The 22904-nt window shown below is 40.9% G+C and overlaps 1 protein-coding gene across 5 annotated transcripts in view; it reads left to right on the forward strand.

The window, feature by feature from the left end:
• The first annotated feature begins 877 nt into the window (after positions 1 to 877).
• Positions 878 to 22904, forward strand: part of NR4A3 (nuclear receptor subfamily 4 group A member 3) — an 85401-nt gene continuing 63374 nt past the window's right edge. For 4 of the 5 annotated variants that reach the window (XM_044453089.1, XM_044453108.1, XM_044453098.1 and 1 more), the window contains exons 1-7: positions 878 to 1295; positions 5348 to 5506; positions 7534 to 8444; positions 11583 to 11712; positions 13166 to 13338; positions 21098 to 21297; positions 22480 to 22658. In XM_044453089.1, coding sequence (XP_044309024.1) covers positions 887 to 1295; positions 5348 to 5506; positions 7534 to 8444; positions 11583 to 11712; positions 13166 to 13338; positions 21098 to 21297; positions 22480 to 22658 — 2161 coding nt within the window. In that variant the 5' untranslated portion in view covers positions 878 to 886. The remainder of the gene's footprint in view (positions 1296 to 5347; positions 5507 to 7533; positions 8445 to 11582; positions 11713 to 13165; positions 13339 to 21097; positions 21298 to 22479; positions 22659 to 22904) is intronic. The other variant, XM_044453117.1, reaches the window with a different exon arrangement.

Below are 22904 nucleotides of genomic sequence, written 5' to 3' on the forward strand. Positions count from 1 at the left end.
TCTACTCGTTAGTGTATGTATAAAGCAACTTCATAGACTCCGGGGCCTTAAACAAAATCACATCGACCTAGTTCTTGATGGTTCCAGCCCGTACCGTTTGCTTCGCCACAGCGAAGTGCATGCCTCTGACACGAGGCGTGAACCCCATATTCCCCTTTGCAAAAACTCAAGCAAAAGCAACTCAAAACAACAAGTTGTGGAATTCCCCTGGCTAGATTTGGACATTCAAGCATGCAGAACCGAATGCAAGAAAAATCACTCCAATGAGCAGGTGGCGTGCTGTCCAAGTAGCATGCAAGTAGCATGTCTGCAGTCAGGAGAATTTTTCTGAGTTTGTTCTTGTTTTCCTGGAAGTCACTTTTCCAGGCCTTGTTTGCAGCACTGTCCTTTGTTACTGCAACGTGAAAACGACACAATGCCCCAAACTTCCCGAGTCCCGAAGTTTCGCTTGCAAATCCAACGTTATTGACCCGAGCTTCAGTGTCGCCTTTTTTCTTTCTTTTCTTTTGGCTTTTCCTTATTACAGCAGTCATTTTGCAAGTAGTAGGAGAATTGCAGAGCTATTGTCACCGTCCCTTTCCGTGTGCAAACGTGCAGGCTAATGTGAGTGTGTGTCGCATACATTCTAACTCTCAATCGTTCTCGCTCGCGCGCGCGCGCGCGCGCGCTCTCTCTCTCTCTCTCTCTCTCTCTCTCTCTCACACACACACACACACACACAGACAAATACACGGGGGGGGGAGCGAGAGAAAGAGAGAGAAACCCAAACACCCGGCAGGGCGGGCAGGGGGCGGGGGTCAGTAGCGTCAGGCTCCCATGGCGTCACTATTGACGTCTCGCATTCCAGCCGCTGTATGAAGAGGCCGCTACGGCTCCTCTCGCATAAATGACGTGCGGCGAGAAGGGAGAGGGAGAGCAAGCGCGCACTCAGGAGCCTCCTTTCTCTCTCAGTTACAACAAGCAGGGACAGGCTCTGAGCGCTCCGCAGCCGGTCGGTGTATATAAACAAAGGCACATTGCGCCGGCTCGGGTTCCTCTCTCGGTCCCGGCTCTCGTACAGCAGCCACTAGCAGGAGGAGACGCGGCGGCTTTTGGCTCCCGGTGTTGCTCGTCTTCTTTTTCTTCTTCTCTCCAATGCCTCAGGACAGCGCATCCCTCAGGACTGGAGCTTCCCCGGAGCCTTGGGCTTTCTTCTCAGCTGCTGCACCTCAGGACAGCGCCCGCCAGCCGCCGTTTTGAGAGGAATAAAGCGTTTGACAAACTACATGTAAAGACGGAACCGCCACAGCAACCGAGTATGTATACGATGAATGAGATGGAGGTGGTGCTGCTGCTGCAAGGTGAAAAGGGAGCGGGCGGGGAGACTTGGACAAAGTTTCGGTCACTTTCTGTCAGGCAAATCTGGGCGAGGGACAAGCCGCTCTGCCTTTGCGGCGGTGCTTGATGAAGGGGTTAAGCGGAGGTCAAAACTTGAACCCACGACTGGGAGGGGGCTTGCGAGCAGCCTCGGGGGCAGGGGAGGCGGCGCTCGCTTGCCCTGGCTCGCTCGCCGTTCGGCCGGCTTCGTTTTCCCTTCCCCGCCGCTAACAGTTGTCATGGGGATGATGCTTGCGGGCTTCCCCTCCCTCCTGGGCTTGATGAATGGCAGCAATTTGTCCTCGTCCGGGGCTGCTGCCGTAGCTGAACTTCCTCTTGGGAAGAGAGGCGCTTGGAGTTTTGTTGCATGAGCGTGGCTCCGGCCAAAGGTTGAGCTGGGGTGGGTTCGGTTTGGCGGAGGGAATGGCGAATCGTTGGGAGAACAAAAGCCGACGGGGCCGCTAGAAGGAGAAAGCGGGGCGCGGGGAAGGTCGTGAAAGGAGCTGGCAGTGTTGTCTGCAGCTGGTTGTTTGCTGGGTGGAAGGAGACGGACGAGCCGAGAGGGCTGCAGCGCCTGGCTCATCGTTGGCCTTTTTCATCTGCGAGCGCACCACTACTCCGCACGTGGAACAGGCGAGGAGAGGCACTGCGGTGGGGCGCGGGGCAAGGCTCTGTTGGAGAAGCACCGACATGGTTTCAAACTTTTTCTGTTCGTGGAGACACAACTCACGATTTCTTTAGTTAACTGAGCGTGTCAGGGTAAGATACAGGAAAATGGGCGATCATTTTGAAGGGGAGAGGAGGCGGGGAGCAGAGCTGTTAAATCTCCAGATGGATTGCGCTCCCGTGTTTGCCACGCGCTTCACTGGAGCCGCACAGCCTGTTTTCAGTGGGTTGAACTTTAGGAGATAGGAAGCAATAATTTAACAAGAGTAGCTGCCAGTATACGCAATGTCTGTTTCCTCCATAACCAGGAACAGACAGGAACCTGGGATTGAAGAGGAAGAATCTTTCCTTTCACTTCCAGGCAGAGCCACACATATACCAAGGAGCATCTCTTGGCATCTTTTTCCTATGTCAGGCTTATCAGCCCTGCGACATATCCCAGATTTGAAAATGTCTCTGAGAAGGTGCAGAGTATATTTGCCTAAATAACTGCAGAGAGTTCCAACTCATCAGGGATGCTTTCGAACTGGAGGGCAGTTCCTGAACTTTGTGTTTCTTCTTCTAAAAATTAATTACTTCTAGAAACTGTTCCAGGTAGGTAGGAGAACTACAGGGTCGTTTAAAAGGGGATATCTTTTCAAGACAGGCAGGGGGAAGAGGGCGGGAGCAGCTTGATTCGAGATAGATTTTGACCCAATTGCTTAATCAGAACTGAGACGCGGTGCCAGAATCATGTAGAGAGATTCTGCTGGTGAGCAGTATAGAAATTAAATAGATAGATACTACTTCTGAGGCTCGAAAGTCATACAAAAAGAAAAGTGTCAGTGAGCGAGGTAGTGTGTCTTCCTAAGGCAACACTCATGTATCCAAAATTAGAGAGGAAGGGTCTGCACCTCTCATTTAAAAACATAAACATCACAGAGGGACTGTGATGATGAATTAAGCGTCAACTTACTGATAGAATGTGACGCACTATAGAGCTCCTGGTTTTCCCTACTTTGTTAGAGCTTTTTTCGGGGGGGGGGGGGAGAGAGAAGTAATTTGGTGACTGTGGCTCGAAAGTGACAGTGCCCTCCGCAAAACTCCTGGGAATTTTTAGCTTCCTCCTCGTGGTCACTGCTAGCTTGCTTTCTCTTTGCTGACCCATCCCTCTGTTTTTCTGTCCTGTTATTATGACTAACAGAGGAAGGGAGGAGGATTGGGGCAAGCCTCATGGGATCAGCTTGCCTTCAAGGGTTTCAGTCCATCAACCGTTTGCCCCTCTTGCGAACCTCTTGAGCAGCCCACAGAGTCCCTGACACGGGAGAAGAGAGTGAGGTGAGACCCTGTTGTCAGGAGTCAAGATAACCAAGGAAACACCACCCCCCACCCTCAAGGATGGACAAAATGCGTGGTGAGGGGAGGGCAGAATCAGTGAATGCCAGATGCCCTTAAGGAGAAGGAGCTTTGGCAAAACTAAATCCCTCTCCTGATTCATAACCCTGGAAAGGGTGCATGCTTTAGGGTGCACAGAGCGTCTCTAGGGCACCCGCAGCAGCTTGGAAATAAGGAAAGAGAGTGACCAGAGGAAACTGTAGGGAGGTGAAGAGACTGATGGAATTCAGTATTACAAGGAAACTCTGGGACAAGAACAGACCAGGTACCATCACCTGCCCTGGCTGTTTGTCTCAAGGGTGCAATGAGCTCTAGGGGACAGAGGGGCCGCATAGAGGCCCCTGGTGTGAAGGCAGGGAGGCCAGTAAGAACAAAGTTTTCATGGTGATCCCCTTCAGTCAGAGTATTGAGCTTCTGGAGGAAGTGCTGTGCAAGTGAATCTGGCCATCCAACTTTTCTGAAACCATATGAAACAGAAAGTTGGTGCCTGATGAGGTGCACTATTACTATTAGGGAAAGGGTGGATATCCTTAAATCGTAAGGGGAAAAAATTGAGGAAGCAAACCCAACCTTTCCTTCCCAGCAGTGCTTTAGTGGAATTAAGGAAGGGGATGTGATCAGCATTTGGAGAAACTACTCCTCACCTTTCTCTGGCAAGATTTTAGGCCAGGGTGTTCCAGGACTGCGCCCAGGGCAGGAAGGAGTGTGGCTTCCAACCATGGACTTGGGACAGGGCTACAAACTGGGCTTGTGTCCCATTGGATTTCCACTCTAGAAAGGTGCTCTCTGCTCCTTGTGATATGGGACAATCTTCATTTGGTTGGGAAGGGATAGCTACATTGTTCCAGAAGCAGTGGTGGTGAGCAATAGTCCTCTGCTTTGTGCCGTGGTGATGCTTTCTTTTGGCTTCTTGAGCTTAAGCTGGGTGAAAGCGGTCAAACCCCAAGGAATTTATAATGCTAAAATGCAAGGCACTGCTCCTAAAAAGCAGCTGGACATTTGGGTTGTCAAACTTCTGGTGGATGGGGTGGTGGAGAAGACGCATTCGGTTCCTTTGATTTCAGACTTGTTGACCTGCAGGCCCATGGCCAGAGATGTGGTACAGAAGGGGGAGGGGAGGTGCATTGAATCAATGAAGAATAGCCTGAACTCAAAGGCAAGCAGCTTAGTTGCAATCTCATGTGCATTTAGCTGGGAGGAAGCACCATTGACTTTAGTGGGATTTACTTCTGAGTAGATGTGCATAGGATTGAGCTAGTAATAGACCTGGTGCCCTCCAGACATATTGGACTACATCACTCACCGTGGCTGAATGGAGATTCTAAGAGTTGCACTCCAGCACATCTGGAGGCTGCTCATCAGGGCAGACTGGTTTAGAACATGTTAGATATTAATGAAATATCATTATATTCTACAAAATAACTTTGACAAGTGCTATATCCAGTGAGGCAGTGGCTGATTTGGGGTGTCATGAAAGTCAGTAAAATGCTGTTCAAAAAAGAAATAAGTTTGTGTTAATTTTTTGTTTTTACTCCCAAAGAGAGGAGTCTGTGGGATTGGGATTGTCTATCTTCCATGCTAAAATAGCTCCACCAGACTTGTGGTGCATCTTGAACTGAGATGCAGGGCGTCAGTTGCTCTTCTACCTAAGGATGCAAGATGCTCCACTAAGCTTTTCCTTCTACCTCCACAAATGAAAGGCTAGAAGATGCATTAATCTCCTCTCCACCACTCTGTCAAAACTAAAACTTTTAATGAAAGCAAACAAAGGGGCCTGCAGCATTCCCAGGAGGTCCAAAAGGCCCCCATAGCTCCCCACTCCCACTTCTGAGGGCCAGGTGGTTCACCTGTCTTGGATGCACTCTCCACTTGAGCCAGAGGGAAGGGGTGCACCTGGCCAGGGAAGGGATCATTTGCTGACCCAGCGTCTGACTCCCTTTGTCTGTGTTAGAGCCCAGGTCGGAAGAGCCCTCTCCCGTGAGCCCCAGCTCCACACCTGACCCTGCAGAGGACGGATCACGGCTGTTTCCGTCACTTGCCCCTACAGCACCAGCAGCCTCCGCCGTCCAGCCAGCCGCCCCCACCATTCAGCGAGCAAGTCACCATCCAGGTAAAGAGAACGCTGCTCACATGCAGCCACTAACACTCCCCTCCTGCAATGCCTGTAAAAACAGTTGACTCTGAATTCGTAGCTGCACGGAACTGCCCGGCAAAAGTAGTGCAAAAGATTGGTATAATTTTCTCGGAAGGACTTTGTGTGATATTCAAAAGTGATTTTGCAAGGGGGGAAAGGAGAGAGAAAACTCCCAAGGATTCATGTTCTCTTTTTATGTCCTACGAGAAAACCCTGCACCCTTATCAGTTTCTTTGTCCAAATGTCAAACGGTGACATTTGATTTCTGTTAAACCACACTTCTCCCTGAAATGTTGCTGGGGCTGGGAGGTGGTGGGGGTTCTTTTCTAACCAATATGTGACCCACGTGGTTCAACAACATTGCTCAGGAAACCACTCACTACAGTTCTCTGAACATTTCTTCGATGTCAAAAACAGATGTTTCCCAGGAGTTTATTTTATACCTCTATGCTTACTCTTTATGTGGACTGATTAGAGAGGGCATTCCCCAAATAAATACATGGAGGGGAATGCTTAGAATTATCTTTTACCAATTTTTATCAACTACAAAATGTGATAAAGGAATTTTCTTTCATGTCATGTGCAAAGGAACAAGACTAGATTATCTTTCTTTGCAATTTCCAGCAGTTAAAAAGCTGTTGATGTAAACCATATTTCAATGTGGCAGAAATACTGAACTATTATTTATGAGACAATTAGTTATTTATATAGATGTAAAATGTTGCTGGAAAAAGAAAAAAGGAAGAGAAGTTGTTTTCCATATCAAAGGAGAAGAGTAAGGCTGCAATCCTGCACAAATTTATCAAGGAGTGAGTCCCATTGATCTCAACAGGACTTCTGAATAGAAATGTATAAAATTGTAGTGCTACTGTTTAAGTGAAAAATGCCTTTATCGTGTGTTTTCTTTCATAATAAATGTAAGAGACCAAAAATTATGCTTGTCCACAATGTCCTTTCGTACATAATAAATATGTTACTTCATTTTTCCTTTCCAAAGCCTGTGTTATTCCTCAGATGTTGACACTAAAACTTAGTTATTTCCTTTATATTTTTAATGCAACTGTTTAACTGCTTGCTGTTCCATCATAGTCCATTAATCAAAAGAAAGAAAAAAGCGTAGAATTGGTATACTTAATATATATTGAGTTTGATGATCAGGTTCTTGTACTGGTAATTCCAGTGCCAACAGTGAAATTATTGTTGCTGCTATCATTAATTAGATTAATTCATGTACTTAAATATTTACTGTAATACAAAAGGTTTGAAATACATTAAGATCAGAAACTTAACAAGCAGATCCAACTGTTAGAAGCTTTTATCTGTAGTAGTAGGTGTAAACATTTCTGTTCCTCTTTTGAGCTATACAGTAGACAACCTTTTAGTTTCCTTTTTTGTAATGTCTGTGATAACTTGATTTCTTCCACAGCCATCATGATTTTATGACATAATTGCACACATTCAAAAGCTATAAACTCCCTGTTTGCTTCTCATTTACATTTCAAGGAGGGGAGGATTAAATTCTGCCTGATATATCATTATGAAACTCTGACTAAGTTTGTTGATCTCATTCTGTGTAGCTGAAAGCAAGAAGTGACTCTTGTACATTGAGGGCTGTGCAGCTCCCACATTCTTTCCAGCAGGTGGCACAAATATGGGGAACTGAACTCCCTACAAGGAAAGCCCTCTGGTGTAATAGAAAGCCTAAAATCCAATTGCACCCATGTCTCTTTCACTGCATCTACATGCATTGTACATGAAGTGGAAAATAGGTGCACATGTAATGATCATACATGGTCAGCATGCTTTTTCCCTACACTGAAACATTTCCCCAAGGAATGACTAATCAAAGATAAAACTCATCACGGTTTGAAGCATCTTCAAGACAGAATGGAGAAGTTATGCCTGCTTGGCTTCGGTGAAGCGCAAGAGCATGCAATAGGAGGATACATGGAAAAGATTGAGGAACAGCTGTTGTTAATGGATCATTACCTTTGCCCTTGCAGATATGCCCTGCGTGCAAGCCCAGTACAGCCCTTCGCCCCCTGGCTCAAGTTATGCAGCTCAGACCTTCACCTATGGCTCAGAGTACAGTCCTGAGATCATGAATCCTGACTACGCCAAGCTGACCATGGAGCTGAGCAGTTCTGACATCAGCGCCACTGCCACCACCTCTCTGCCCAGCTTCAGCACTTTTATGGAGGGCTATGCTGGGGGCTATGAGCTCAAGCCCTCCTGCCTATACCAAATGCAGTCTGCCTCCTCTTCTTCCTCACCGTCCACCTCTGCAAGCCAGAGACCTCTCATCAAGATGGAAGACAATCGGATGCACAGTTACCACCCGTCACTGCCTCCTTCTGCAGATGAAGGCATGGCCAACACTTCCATGTACTTCAAGCAATCCCCACCCTCCACCCCCACCACACCTGGCTTTCAACCTCACCAGGCCCCCTGGGATGAACCACACCCTCTTCCACCAGCACAAACATGCATGGCTCCCAGCCATCTGATGGACACTGCCCCCATGAAAACTGTGCCTGGCCGCTTTCCTCTCTTCCATTTCAAGCACTCGCCACCCCATATACCTGCTGCTGGTGCCCACGTGTGCTATGATACTACTGCCTTGAGCCTACCCATTGGATCAGATAGACCTACTGCAAGCCAAGCTGCAATGGAAAACCATCCCTATGGACTCCCGTTGTCCAAAAGAGCAGCCAGCTTAGCCTTCTCACCACTGGCCCTCAGTGCAGCCACTTCCAGTCTTCTGGGGGAGAGTAGTAGTAGCAGCAGTGGCCTCCCTTCTCCACCCAGCAGAAGTTCTTCATCAGGAGAGGGCACTTGCGCTGTTTGTGGAGACAATGCTGCCTGCCAGCACTATGGGGTGCGGACATGTGAAGGCTGCAAGGGCTTCTTCAAGGTAAGCACGGCTATAGACCCTCTGATCTACAATGCCAAATATTTGTTATCTTTGCTTCTGTTCCCTAGTCTAGTTAATTGTGGCTAACAGCACAATCCTGTGCATGTTTGCTCAAAATGACTGACCAGAGCATTCAGGATTACATCACATGACTTATACCTATACTTGGGAGTTAGTTCCATTGACTTCTGAGTAGATGTAGGTAAAATCAAACAGCACATTCCAGGGAAGCCAATGTAGTTGCTTTCAGTGCAGTTTGGTCACAATTAGTTTAGGCCACATTGAAGCCAAACTGCACATTTTACAGAATAATTGGAAATAATTGAGGCAAAGTAGTATCTTTTTCTGATACCATGATAAACTTAATTCTTACTGATGCTGGAAAATGTTGATTATTGCTTTATGAAGAACCATCATCATTTTTATTGTTTACATAGCACCATGAAAAGTGGGTTTGGGAGAAAGAACAGGTCCACACACCGATAAGCTTATTAATCTAAATGAATGAGGAGGAAAGAATGATAGGAGATTAGTGTAACCAAAAATCTAATTTCCAGATATGTAATTTGACTCTCCCACACATACACTTTTTCTGTGTGTAATGCATATGCTGACATATTCTTCATCCAGATTTATTTTGTAAGATTTGTATCTTGCCCTTTCCTCAAGGGACTCAGGGCACCAATTTATATCACAACAACCCTATGAAAGTAGCTGTGTTAAATGAGCAACTTATCCAAACAAACAGGAATCTCATCCTAGGGGCAATGAACAACCAAAAATGCAGTTTATAATACAATCTTGTATCTGTCCAGTTGAGTTTAATGGGGCTTTCTCCCAGGTAAGTCTACACAGAATTGCAACCGAAGCAGGTATAAATATAAATATTTCTAAAACTAGGTATGAAATCAAACAAAACTAAGCACTCTGAGATTTAACCTGGAAAACATAAAAAGGACAAGCTGCAGTCTGTTTCTGCTCATGCAGCAATTGATGTGAGTGTGAATCAGTGTTTTAGTATTAAAACAGGTATTATTCCAGGAAAGTTGACATGCTCTTAAGAAATCAGTAAATTCTGATCCATTGCAATGAGTGCCAAATGGTGTTGTGGGAATTCATTACAGTACAATGCCTCATTAGTAACTTTACTTAGTACATGGAATAAGCTGCAGTCCTTGAAAACTTAAGCCACAAAAATTATTAATCTTTATGGTTGCAAACAATCCTACATGTAGTTAGCTGGAAGTAAGTCCATTGCGCTCAGTGGGTATTGCTTCAGTGTAGTCATGTAGAGAATGGTGCTTGCAAGGTGCTACAAGAGGCATGGAGAAGGTTATTTTTTTGCTGGAGTATCGGAACATACTTGTGAAATGCAATAATTTATTGATAATATGCTTACTGCCTTTTAGCATGCAAGCACATTTAAGACTTCTATATCATAATTTTCATTTGTTTGTTCTTAAAACTGAATGAAAGGGAAGCCTTGCCTCAGGCTCTGGATGGCGATGAAAATACGGATCTGCCTTAACAGGCATGTTGTGATGACTGCTAGGATAATATATCTGACATACTTTGAACCTCTGTAACATCCTCTCTCTCTCTTTTTAGGAACATGCTAGAAATTAATTGTTCTTATATCCCATTTGTATAGGTGTGCTAGTTGCAAATTGTATACATAGTATTTGATAGACGGTTGATTTTGGTAGGCTGTTCTTGTTACTGAAATGCCAATATACTTCTGTCTGTATCATTATCTATCTCTAGTTTTCCCTTAAGAAAGATCAAGGACATAATCTACCAACATATTGGCTTGTATGGCTGAAAAGAGCTAGAGCTGTATAAGCTTTCATTAATTTCAGTACTGTTTGGACAAGAGAATGTTCCCATGGCTTAGACTCTAAAATGTAAATTCTGCTTCCACTAAAGGATATTATTCCTTTCTTGTTGCTGTTACTAGAAGCAAGAACAGTTTCTAAAATCTAACAATTTATTATGATCATTATTTAATGATAATGGCAGAATATTTGTTTGATTTTATTATATTAAAGGCATAATTTGTAAGCTAGACAGCAGAAAATTTCTTTAGACTTGAAGAAGGTCATGCATGGGCCTTCCATGATAGTAAGAGCTTCCCAAATACAACTTGCAAGTTATAATGTATGGGGTCTTTACTGGGGTCTTAAAAATATGTATTAAAATTAGTGCAGGGCAATCCTTTGAATATATAAGCAGAAAAATGTTCCATTGGAGCTTCACTATATTTCTGCTTATAGCAGAATGATAAATATTAGCAGTATTATATATACAAATATATGCTTTGAAGTTAAATTATTTTATGTGTTTCAAAACATTGCAGTATCAGTTTTCCTATCATTTAACAAAACCTATTTCATGAGTTAAATTTCAAAATAATTGCATGAAAAATAGTACAGCAACCTTTATTTTTAAAAAATCTGGGCATGATCCATCCATTTAAGCATTTTTAAAGCCCATTTATTTCATAGTTGAATTTAATGCTCCCATTAAAATCAATTGGTCTGAAAAGTATTCAACTTTGGATCTTGTCTCCCTTTCCCATCTATCTTGGTTGATTGTAATAAAACATACTATACAAAATAGTTTTAATTTTGTGTCATTTTTCTTGAATACATACATATTTACTGTTCATAATGTTTTATTCCCTTGTTATTGATTGTAATAATGACTTATACTACTTTAGTATGATATCCTACAACAGAGACAGTGAGAAAAATCAATCTTTAGACATTTTTGATTTTATTTTAATAAGGTCAGTAATAATCAGGGGAATGAACCAAGTCAAAATTGTTCCCAAAGGAATATTAAAAGCAAAACTAATCTAATCCCAGAAGTATGATGTGATGACCTGGTAATTTCAGATGTGATTTTATCATCTAGGAGTTGCCTACCTTCAGAGCCTAGCTTCTGAACCATCCTCAATAATTTTCATTGTCAGTAGCTAACACTAATAAAATTGTTTTTCCTGGAGGCCTGTGTGTTAGGAAATTAGTTTTATCTAATTATATGGATTGCACTGTTGCTTTTCACATTGTAATTAAAATGCAACTTGTCAGGTCCAAGCTCACGCAGTTGACTCTTTCTTCCATTGGGTTTTCTTAGAGGACAGTTCAGAAAAATGCAAAATATGTTTGCCTGGCTAATAAAAACTGCCCAGTGGATAAGCGTCGTCGAAACAGATGTCAATACTGCCGATTTCAGAAGTGTCTCAGCGTCGGCATGGTAAAAGAAGGTAAAGTTTGCTATTATTAGCCCATGCATCGCACTACTAAATGGCTTGGGTTTGAAAGAAGCGAGTCTTTGCTTTTAATGGCAAATTTTAGGAATAACAATGAATCTCCTTGTTCTTACAAGTGTTGTAACAAAGTAGCGGCTTTACAGCATATGTACGATCTCTTTATTCCAAATGACAAATAGATTCTTCAGAGATTTAAGCTGAAAAGCAGAACTCTTCAAGGAAGGCTTTCCACAGTGGCTCTTTAATCCGTTCTCCTTGCTGTCAAATCAGGTTTCACACAATGCTTGTTTAAAGCATTCAACTTCACAAAGGGATGTTTGTATTTCATTGTATCTAACCTACCTGTATTTAGGCTTCTGTCCAATCTGTCAAATGCTGCAATTTTCCTCTTCCAAAAATAGCAAAAATCATTTTAGATATGATAAAAATACAGAGTTATTGTTACACTTATTAGGGCTGTAAGCTTTTATTCATTTATCAGTTAGTTTAATCAAATTGAAGCTGGTAGTTGATTAATCAGTAGAAACTGATTTGATTTAGTGAGGTCAAATTTTAATCAGTAAAGCCTTGAGTTATTGGCAGAGTTAGCTTTTTAAATACTGTTTATAAAGGCTGCTTTTCTTCTGGTGTCTTAATGTAATGGAATGAAAATACTAACTTTAACCTTTCAAACAATGAGTAGAAGCTATTGTTTTTCAAAAGTACATGTTATCTCAAACTTACTTAAGTATCTCAAAAGGAACCCATATTGAAGATTCAGTGATATGCAAATATATTTAAATAAAAATGATAACGTAATCAGTTAAAAGTGAATGATTAATCAACTAAAATATTTAATTGTGTTGTCATTCTAATTATGTATCTAAAATCAGCAACACAAACTAATTTGAGTACTTGAGGAAAATAATTGGCATGTTCTGCATGTTTTCAAGTGGTTACAGGATGCATGTATTATCTTTCATTTGCTTGGCTATTCTACCTTATATTATATGGATGAATAAATTGCAACAAAACGGTGTTCTTTTTAGCAGAGCAGTAGCATGTATATATATATACACACACACACACACATACACATATACACATTTAATTATGCAAGAGTCATATAAAAGATCTATAACATTTTATGCTGATTCAAAGGCTATACATCTTTATATGCAATATGGACACAATAGTGATCTAGTTGTTGAATACTGACTCCAATATGTGTGTGTGTGTGGAGCTATATAGATATATAGCTATAGTCATAATAACTGTTTATGTCCTTGAAATGCAATGCAAACCCTAATGTGAATGTGTAGGAAGATTGGATGAAAGCATTGCTGTCTGATTTAATTTCTTTTGCATTGGTCAAAATTTGATCCTATATTCTTTACATATGCCTAGGAATTTGCCATATGTGTGTCTTTATTGATTGTGCTATTTTTCTCTTTTACTCCTTGATCAGTTGTTCGTACTGACAGTTTGAAAGGGAGAAGAGGTCGGTTGCCTTCCAAACCAAAGAGCCCTTTGCAGCAAGAACCTTCCCAGCCCTCTCCACCTTCTCCTCCAGTCAGTATGATGAATGCTCTTATGCGAGCTTTATCAGATTCTGCACCCAGAGAGCTTGATTATTCCAGAGTATGTTTTGTGCTTTTTCTGTACAGAATTATTTATCAAGTGGTGGTGTGTGTTTAATTTATGAATTAAGATGTTGCAGATAGACTAACTGGTCATTTTTATCTATGGGAATGGGTGATCTAGCCCCTAGATATTAAAGTAGTGATTTTCAGTAGCTATTTATTATTAGGTAGCATTTCGTAACAGTTATATTTTATTCTAGACGTTCATCAGGGCAAATATGAGGGGATTTCATGTGTACTGTAATATGTAAACTACAGAAGCATAAATGAAACCCTATTAAATTTAAGCTGATACAGTGGGTTTTCCTTTACATTCAGTTCAGATGTTTGAGTTCTTGTATGTAAGTAAGTCTCATTAATACCATTTAGTAAATACTGATAGGACTGAGGTATCAAGGTACAGTTTGTGATCAGTTTATATCAGCCACTTTTGGACACTTTCAAAATGTTGATACTTCCAGTGAATTTAGGTGAGATTAGGGCTGGGACCCTGAGAAATGCGCTGAAATGAAAAATCTTGACTACTAAATGAAACGGTTTTCAACTAGTCAGCAAATCATTCATACTTTAATTTTTTGTCCTAACGTAGCACTTTGATTCAGTGTATATATTTTATTTAAAGTATGGATAGGATTATTTTATAATTTTTAGACTGTAAGATTCTTACTTGTAAACCATCATGAGATTTGTAATGAATGATGGTATAGAAAACCTATAAACACACACACACACACACACACACACACACACACACACACTAAAGCTGCTTCAGAGAAAGGGAAAATAAAAGGGAATACCTCTATTCTAAGCATGTTTCCAAATTCATTTTAATGAGACTTCCTTCCATGTAAGTATTACTCATGGGAGAATGCATCAGATTATATTTTGTGTGCATTTTACTCACTGTGGTTAATTCTGGCTGGTCTTGTATAGGTCACATTTATTTTAATTAATTTTATTCATGAGGACATACATTTGAGGTTAGCAGATTAGTTTTCAGTTGGATTTCAGATTTCCTGCTCCAAAATAAGTAGCTTTTGTTGATTTCAGTCTAACTCTGTTTATTCTAAGTGTATGGATTTCTGGCAGGAAACTAACCAATATTCAGAATGGAACCAGTCAAATGAGAAGAGAATTCATTCTCATTCTCTCTCTCTCTCTCTCAGTTGTAGTAGTTACAAATTTATTCTGGGTACTGAAATTATGAAGAAAATATTCTTTATACCAAACTGATGATCTTTATGGTTAAAAATGTATCAGAATTATCTGGAAGAGTGGAATGGTTGAAATTATTTTAGATTTTTATCTGCAGCATTTAGTACCAGCAAAGTATTTTTGCTTGTACCTGAGGTTTGGCACTTTTACATCTCAGTGTAGAAACCGTAGTAACTTAGCAGTATTGAAGAACTTTTGTTAACAATTCATTTATCTGAATATTGTAAAGAGAAAACTGAAATTTAATGTTAACTTACATTATTTTGAGGACATATGGAGATAGTAGTATCTATCCTCTGTGCTTTGCCTCATTCTACAGATGTGCTACATAAATATGGATTTATTCAGCCAGGTTTATGTTGTACATAGGGGTTGCCTAACTAAACCAAAGTTGGAACTCCTAGCACAAAATCTAGCAGAGTAAGAAAATGGTAACTTAAATAATGGTACAACAACTAGGGAATATCAATTCAAGTTCTACTTGAATTATTTTGACTTGTTGATACTCTATGTTTTAGAGTTGGTATTAATTTACCAGTCCATAGTAACAGTATATTTAGAAACTTGCTTTCAAAAAGCAGTCACTAGGAGGAGACTCTTTAAAGGGCATAGGCCTAATTCGGGTCTTCCACCTGTTTTTGCACTGGTGCAATTCCTTTCCAGACTTGAGCTGTGTTAGAGAGGTAAGAATCTGTCTCCAAATCTTAAAGTCTTTGTTAATCACAGTATTTATTGACCTCAATGGGAATTCTGCACTGTGCAGTGGCTTAGGGAAATAGTAAATTAAAAGAAGCTGTTTGCTTAGAGATAAACTTCATGTTATGAAGGAAACATGATTTTCTAAATTGTTTCTTCACAAATAGATTTTTCTTTAAAAATGGATGGGAGCATATTTAGGAGGGAGAATGCTTTACTTCCATCCCTTGCTGAATCTCTCCTGCAAGTGTCCTCCCAGGGGTATCTCCCGCCATCATGCTCCCAAACCAAATGAGCATCTGAATGGGGATTTATGGTACCAAGGTGGCATTGGCAGTGGGAAATTGCTATGTGAAGGAGTGGTTAATTGCCTGCTCAGTCCTCCCAATTCCCTTATTTTGGCAAAATTATCATCTAGTTTCGCAATTAGTTCTGACAGGATAACATAAGGATGCCATGCTTTAGTTTCCCTGTTGATGTAATAATGTAGTGTCAAGGAAATAATGGTTGGTTTCCTAAAGGAAGGTCCTTCAGATAACCAAGGAACAGGAGTAGTGGTTTTTTGTTTTTGTTTTGTTTGGTTTTTGCTATGCAAGGTCCACAGTTAGCAATTTCCCCCTCAACAGCATTTAACTGGGCCTGTTGCATAATTTCTACTCAAATGATGGTTCTAGCACCATAGGTCATGCTCTGGATTCTTGGAGGAAGAATGGAATGAAATGTTAGATATTGCAGAAAAGGACAACTGAGGAAAGGAAGCGATATGCATGCATGGCTTCAGCCTTAGAGCCCAGGCAAACTTACGAGACCTACCATGATCCCTACTGCCTTGTAACAACAAGCATCCATGTACAGATTGCTGTGCTCTCCTAAATAAACCCTCCTCCTAGTATGACAAGCAAAACTCCAACGGGTGCAGGTTTCCCCAACATAATAGTGCAGCAATGATCAATGCTGTGCCTATTTAAGTCCATCTTATCAAACAGGTGTTAAAATGGTTTTGAAAATGACAATCTTGCTTTTACCTCCAGTTTAGTAGCTAGACCTATTTTATGCTTTAAGTTAAAACAAAGACCATCCCTACCATAGATCAGTTCTGCAGCCTGCTAGAAAGTGAGACAGTCCTGGGACTGAAGGAAAGTCCTATGACTGAATCAAAGAATATGATTAGCCCACCTATTTCTGCAAAATTGCTACTTTACTTTCAAAAGTTCCTACACAAAAAATGTATCAAGCACCAACTTAAAATGTACTCATTGTTGGTTCAAAATAGAAAATCAAACAAGCATACACAACTAACATATCTCAGGTTTAATCAATAACATGAAGGGATAAGCAAATCCCTTGCAACCATTTATTTTGTAAGTGCTAAATTCAGAGGCTGTCATATTTATGTTTCCAATAAGCTTTTCATCTTGGTGGGAAACTAATAGATAATGTGCAACATTAACTCTACTGGTTGTTTTAGAGGATTTTCACCAGTATTTATTTATTTATTTAAAATATTTATATGCCATCCTAATTTGCAAAAAGCCTCAGGACAGCTTACAACATAAAATAAGATATAACATAAATAAAATCCCTGCCCCACACTGGCTGCAATTAAAAACATAGAAAAAAACAATATTAAAATTTATTTAAATATTGCTGGAATAAAAAGGTCTTAACCTGGTGCTGAAAAACAACGACGGCGCCAGGCAGACCTCTCTGGGGATCACATTCCATAGGCGGGACGCCACCACAGAGAAAGCCCTCCTCCGGGTACTATGCCTCCTATTATCTTTCACAGAGGGTTCCCGGAGGAGAGCCTCTGCTGCCGATCTCAAGGGGCGGGAGGGCAAATATGCAATAAGGCGTTCCTTCAGGTATCCAGGTCCCAAGCCATTAAGGACTTTATAGGTAATAACCAGCACCTTGAATTAAGCCCGGAATTTGATGGGAAGCCAGTGAAGCTGGTACAGGACTAGGGTTATGTGAGAATAACATCCAGTCCCCGTCAGCAACCTGGCTACTCTGTTTTGCACCATCTGAAGTATCTGGACTGTCTTTAGGGGCAGCCCCACGTAGAGCGCGTGACAGAAATCCAACTGGGAAGTAACCAATGCATGTGTCACTGTTGCTAGACAGTCTTCCTCCAGGTAGGGGCGCAGCTGATAAATTAGCCGAAGTTGAAGGAAAGCACTCCTCGCCACCACAGTCACTTGTGCTTCCAAAGACAGCTCCGGGTCGAGGAACACTCCCAAGCTGCGGATCCTGTCCTTTAGAGGGAGTGCAACCCCATCCAGGGCAAGGTCCAGGCCACCTACCCAGGAGCTCGATCCACCCACCAACAGGACTTCCGTCTTATCTGGATTAAGTTTCAGTTTATTTGAGTTATCATCGGTTTTGCTTTCTCTGATAAGTCTGCCAACTTTCTTTATTTGCCTCCTTTATGTATCTTGAGCAATAGAATATTAATTCAGCATGTGAAGCTTTGTTCATAACCTGATCTCCATGCCAGGAGAAGTTTCATCTCTGGCATGCCACACTGCTTTTTTTTCAAAGAGCAAAGTCAGTGAGATGTGAACAGCGATATGCACAATAAATAAATTCATTTTACAATTTCTACTACACATTTATATATCAAATTTATCCCTGCCTGTGCTGCACATGAATGGATGATGCATTTAGCCTATCCAGGTTATGTAGATGGCAGGAGTTGGATATCCATTAGATGTGTCCAGAACCCCCAGAAACTGTTAAGGAGATGCACTATTCAAAGCTTTGGACTAATTCTTCAGGTGGGCAGCTCTTACCATAGAATGTTGATACACTGTTAATTCACAAACTCCTGCCAAACAGCCCATGCACTTAAGCCTTTCATGGGAACTTGATCTGCAAACATCAGCGTTCCATGAAATTTCCCTCACTGATTTTTATAGTAAGGGTACTTTTAAAAGCACCCAGAACAGGTCAGGTTGAGTTGTTTCTCTGTTGTTCAGTTGGGTTTCTTTTTGGGCAGTTGGCCAGTATTACGGTTATACAGTGGTACCTCGGCTCATGAATGCCTCAGTTAATGACCAAATCGGGTCACAAACAGAAATTTCATTAAAATTTTTCCTCAGGTCGTGAACTCCGCATCGGGTGACGATCATGATCAGGCCATCTCCCCACCCAAGCACACCTGCGATTGTGCCCATCTTCCCTGTGATTTAAAAAAAAATTTACAGAACAGATTAACCTTTTTTACATTGACCCTTATGGGGAAATTTGACTTGGCTCACGACCAATTTGGGTTGCAGCCAAAGTCATGGAACGGATTAAGTTCATGAGCCAAGGTACCACTGTACCTACCACTGTACCTTTTCCTTTTCCTGTGAAGGAAAACATTGCATAGCAACCTCCCCCATTGCATATGCAATCACCACATTTCCAGTTCAACGTTACCATCCGGTACAGAAGCTTACTGCATATTTGCCAGCAGAAGCTGTGCTAATAGAAAGTATCTTACTTATCTAGTCTCTTGACTCGAGGCAATAATTTAACACTCTTTTTCAGCCATTTTAATCCTTTTTTCTTTCCCATTTTACCTATTAAGCTGTTAAGTAGCTCATTTATAGATTATTCAGTTAGCTTATACTGACAGAGATTTTTAGGGGAGTCTTGGAAAATAGACAGATCACACAGAAAAGGAAGTCTGCATACAGGAGAGTGGGGTTGTGCCTCATCTTTCCATGGCACTGTGTTTGCCCAAAGCCCATTTCCCCTGCATCAGGGGAATGACACCTTGACCTAACAAAGACGTTGGAGTCAGAAAATAGAATGTGCACACAAAATCCTAGCTGACAATTTCAGCAACATCTGTCTTGCTATCTTACTTCTCTCCAGAACAGTTTCTGAAGTAAGGTTTTCTCCCCCTACGTGAGCCTTTCTCGTGTAGATTGATACTAACAGCACTATAGAGAAATAACATTTGATGATGAGGGCAGACATATATGGAATCAGAATGGGATCATATGAACCCACTGGAGATACATGTGCACGTGACAATGGATTCTAAATCTTCAGCAAGGCAAGAATATTTTTATTTGATTCACAGTTGTATTACACAACAACTATTTATTGGAATGTGAAGAGGTATGTTTAATCTATCAGTTATGTAGCAGGGGACAAGATTCAGAGGTCAGCCCTTGAACATGCACAAGATTATGTTGCAAAGTAGCAGTGTGTTCTTAAAATAAGTGCTTTGATTCATCGTAACTAGAGATACAGATGTATGCAGTAGGGGATGGCTATCTCCGATGATGTCAGCAAGGAACCTCGCCATTAATCCTCAGAACAGATTTAATTTTTTTTAAGTTTCCTCTTAAACACATGCACACTGACAAATGCACACGCACACAACAATGAATGGATAAATGCATGAACATTATCCATGCATTACTTTTTTAAAAAAATGTATATAGCTCAGATGAAATTTGGAAAGAGTGGCACGAATGCTGAATTAATATTTCTGTTGCTGATATATGTGGGTGTCCATTCAGTTGACAAGCTGGCAGAAAGCCATGGTTATCCCACAGCCTGTGAGCTCTTTCTTTGCATTAATTCTGTACCCTCACAGTAGTTTTCAAACTTTCTGCCATTGGGAAATTCTTCCCACATATGACTTTTCTGCTGAAGAATTCATGCACTCTGCAGAAAATTGGGGAAGTTTTCCAGGGCACATACACAACTCACAATGAGTAGTTACTAATCTATGCTTTAATGTTCTTTTTTTTTTCTTCCTCCCTTCTTTTTTGGAAGTTTAGGAACTAGTAAATACATAGGCTTGCTTGATGCATAATGAACTGAGCATTCAACTTGAGAACTCAACAAAAAAAATCCCCCTTCACACTGATAAAACTGGTAGTGGTGGAATCACCTTCTTCTAGGAAAGTCTGTTGTATCATCACTGAACTTTTTATTGGGGAACTTCTGACAGGCTTTCAGGAATCCTAGGATTCCCCACAATTTGGAAACCGCTCCTCTATCATATCACAATAGGAAGAGCAGCACTGCTTTCATGGATGGGAGCTAAATGAGCTGCATGGACCAAAAGTCTGATTCAGTATAAAGAAGCATCCTAAGTTCTTGTTCTCTGAGTAGTAAGGAAAGGGTTCCTTCATTTGATCCTTGAATTCAGGGGTCATACCATTAACCACATATCAGGACAAGTTAGGTTGACCCAAGTTCAAACAATGAACTTCATGGCTAAGCAGGAGTTTCAAGCCAGGATTCCCTGATGTAAGTTCTGCTGTACCCACTGTATACCCATCAGAGCAGCATTAGTTCAAGAGAGAGATAATTGAGGCAAGATGGAAGGATTGAAAGAGAGCCAGTGTGGTGTAGTGATTAAGAGTGTGGTGGGCCTGGGACTCTCAGCCATGGAGCTAATTGGATGACTTTGGGACAGACACAGAATCTCCAGCCAACCTACCTCACAGGCTTGTTGTTGTAAGGATAAGAGTGAGAGGAGGAGGAGAATTATATGAGCTGCCTTGGGTTCCTTGGAAGGTAAAAAGATCTTTAAGCATAATAAATAGATAAAATGCTTTTGATTGATCTAATTCCCACTAGTGAGAGCCAGCAAGCCTTCAGGCATGATACAGCGATTGCTTAGGGACAGCAGTTGGTCTGTGTCTAAATCGCTATACTTATTCTGCATCTTTATGCTGAAACAAAATATAAGACAATTTTGAAAAAAGCTACTTGTTTTTATCCTTCAAGAGTTGATTAAAAAAAAGGTTGAGAAGAATGCCTATACATTTTTCTCAAAAGCACACCAATATATATTTCTTTTTTTCTGTTTTTGATTGTTGTCCTTTCAGTACTGTTCCACGGAGCAGGCTTCTGCAGGTACAGATGTTGAACATGTGCAGCAGTTCTATAATCTTCTCACTGCCTCCATTGACATATCCAGGAGCTGGGCAGAAAAAATCCCAGGATTTACAGATCTCCCAAAGGAAGATCAAACTCTACTTGTAGAATCAGCCTTTTTGGAGCTTTTTGTACTAAGGCTGTCCATCAGGTAAATCTGAGCTTCAACTGTGAACTGAGCATGTATTTAACAAGTATTCACATAGTATTTTAAAATAAAACTCTGAGTCCATTAATTTTGTTATTTCTGTTTTCATCTATAAAAATGAAAAATAAAAATTGTTATTTGTAAAGCAATAATAAATACCTAGTTATAAAGCCTTAGTTCTGCTGAATTTCTTCTTGCTCTTGGCACAGACAGGATCTTTGGGTTGACAACTAGAAACCCAACTTTCTTTCAAGGGCTTAACCAGATTCTGAAATAAATTATGAATATGTAAAAGGTCACCCTGAATAATCAGAATTTTATATTCCTTTCTGTTGTTTTTCCCCTTGGGGGTTAGAGGAACAACATTAGCATATTAGTTACCTTGAACAGGCAGAGATGGATAAAGCAGAATTCAGTATAAAAGAATAGCAATTTGGGATAGCAAGCAAACATATACATCATACCAGTCTGTATTACAATAGATTATATGGCAAAAGTATGCATACATTGCAAGTGGTAATTCCATGACTGCATTGTTTGGACATAGTGAATTAGATGTCAAAGAGAAAGGTTTTTGTTTTCATGGAGACACACTGAACCATGTTACCCTTCCACCTGCAGTCTGAATTGATAAAAGTCCAGAAAGAGATCAAACATGGGCTCTGCTTTTTTGGACCAGCCTAAAGGTTTCAGCTTTTAGTATATTTGCCCAAGTATAAATTCCATTTAATTTAGGGATTTACTTCCAAGTAAATGGAAGGAGCAGGCTGTCACAGACTGCAACTCTTTGCCAAGGTAAATAAAGTTGTATTTTAGTTGAACATGATAGTTCTGCATCACTCTACTGTGGAGCAACCTTGAATACCCATAATTTTTTCAACAAAGACTATTGATCTATGATCTATGTCTTAATTAGGTTCAAAAGCAAATGTGTCTTCTTTTTGTGTGCATTCTAAACTAATTAGTGCATTCTAAACTAATCAGGTTCCCTCTAACTACATGATATGCTTAGCAGCCATTTAACTGTGCAAAGTAGATTTTATTGTTTTATTTCTGCCCCAAAAAGGTCATATGTTCTCACACTTAGATGCATGTGTGTTGGAATTTAGGTTATACATTTGGTATTAATGTTTGCACATGTCACTCTAACTATATTCATAACACATGTCTCTTTTTACACTCAAGATCTGACACTGCTGAAGATAAATTTGTTTTCTGCAATGGACTTGTGCTTCATAGACTTCAGTGCCTTCGTGGATTTGGGGAGTGGCTCGATTCGATTAAAGACTTTTCCTTAAATTTACAGAGCCTCAACCTTGACATCCCAGCCTTAGCATGCTTATCAGCTCTAAGTATGATTACAGGTAAGTTAGGTCTCTCTTGACTTCTTAGGAAAAAATCTGCTCAGAAGTTTTAAAAGATAATAGTAGATCCATCCACATTTATCAAAAGATACTACATGTTAGATTATGCTGATTATGGCCAGACTGAAAATAGATGCTACAATACTGAATCCTCCCAATTCATCAAAGGTTAAGCTGGTTAAATTATGTCACTATATTTCCCAGGAGAACATTGCACCTATAACTGGATATTTTTATTGCCAAAAA

Source organism: Varanus komodoensis, unplaced genomic scaffold (assembly GCF_004798865.1).
Source record: "Varanus komodoensis strain SLA01 unplaced genomic scaffold, ASM479886v1 scaffold10, whole genome shotgun sequence".
Classification (NCBI taxonomy): domain Eukaryota; kingdom Metazoa; phylum Chordata; class Lepidosauria; order Squamata; family Varanidae; genus Varanus; species Varanus komodoensis.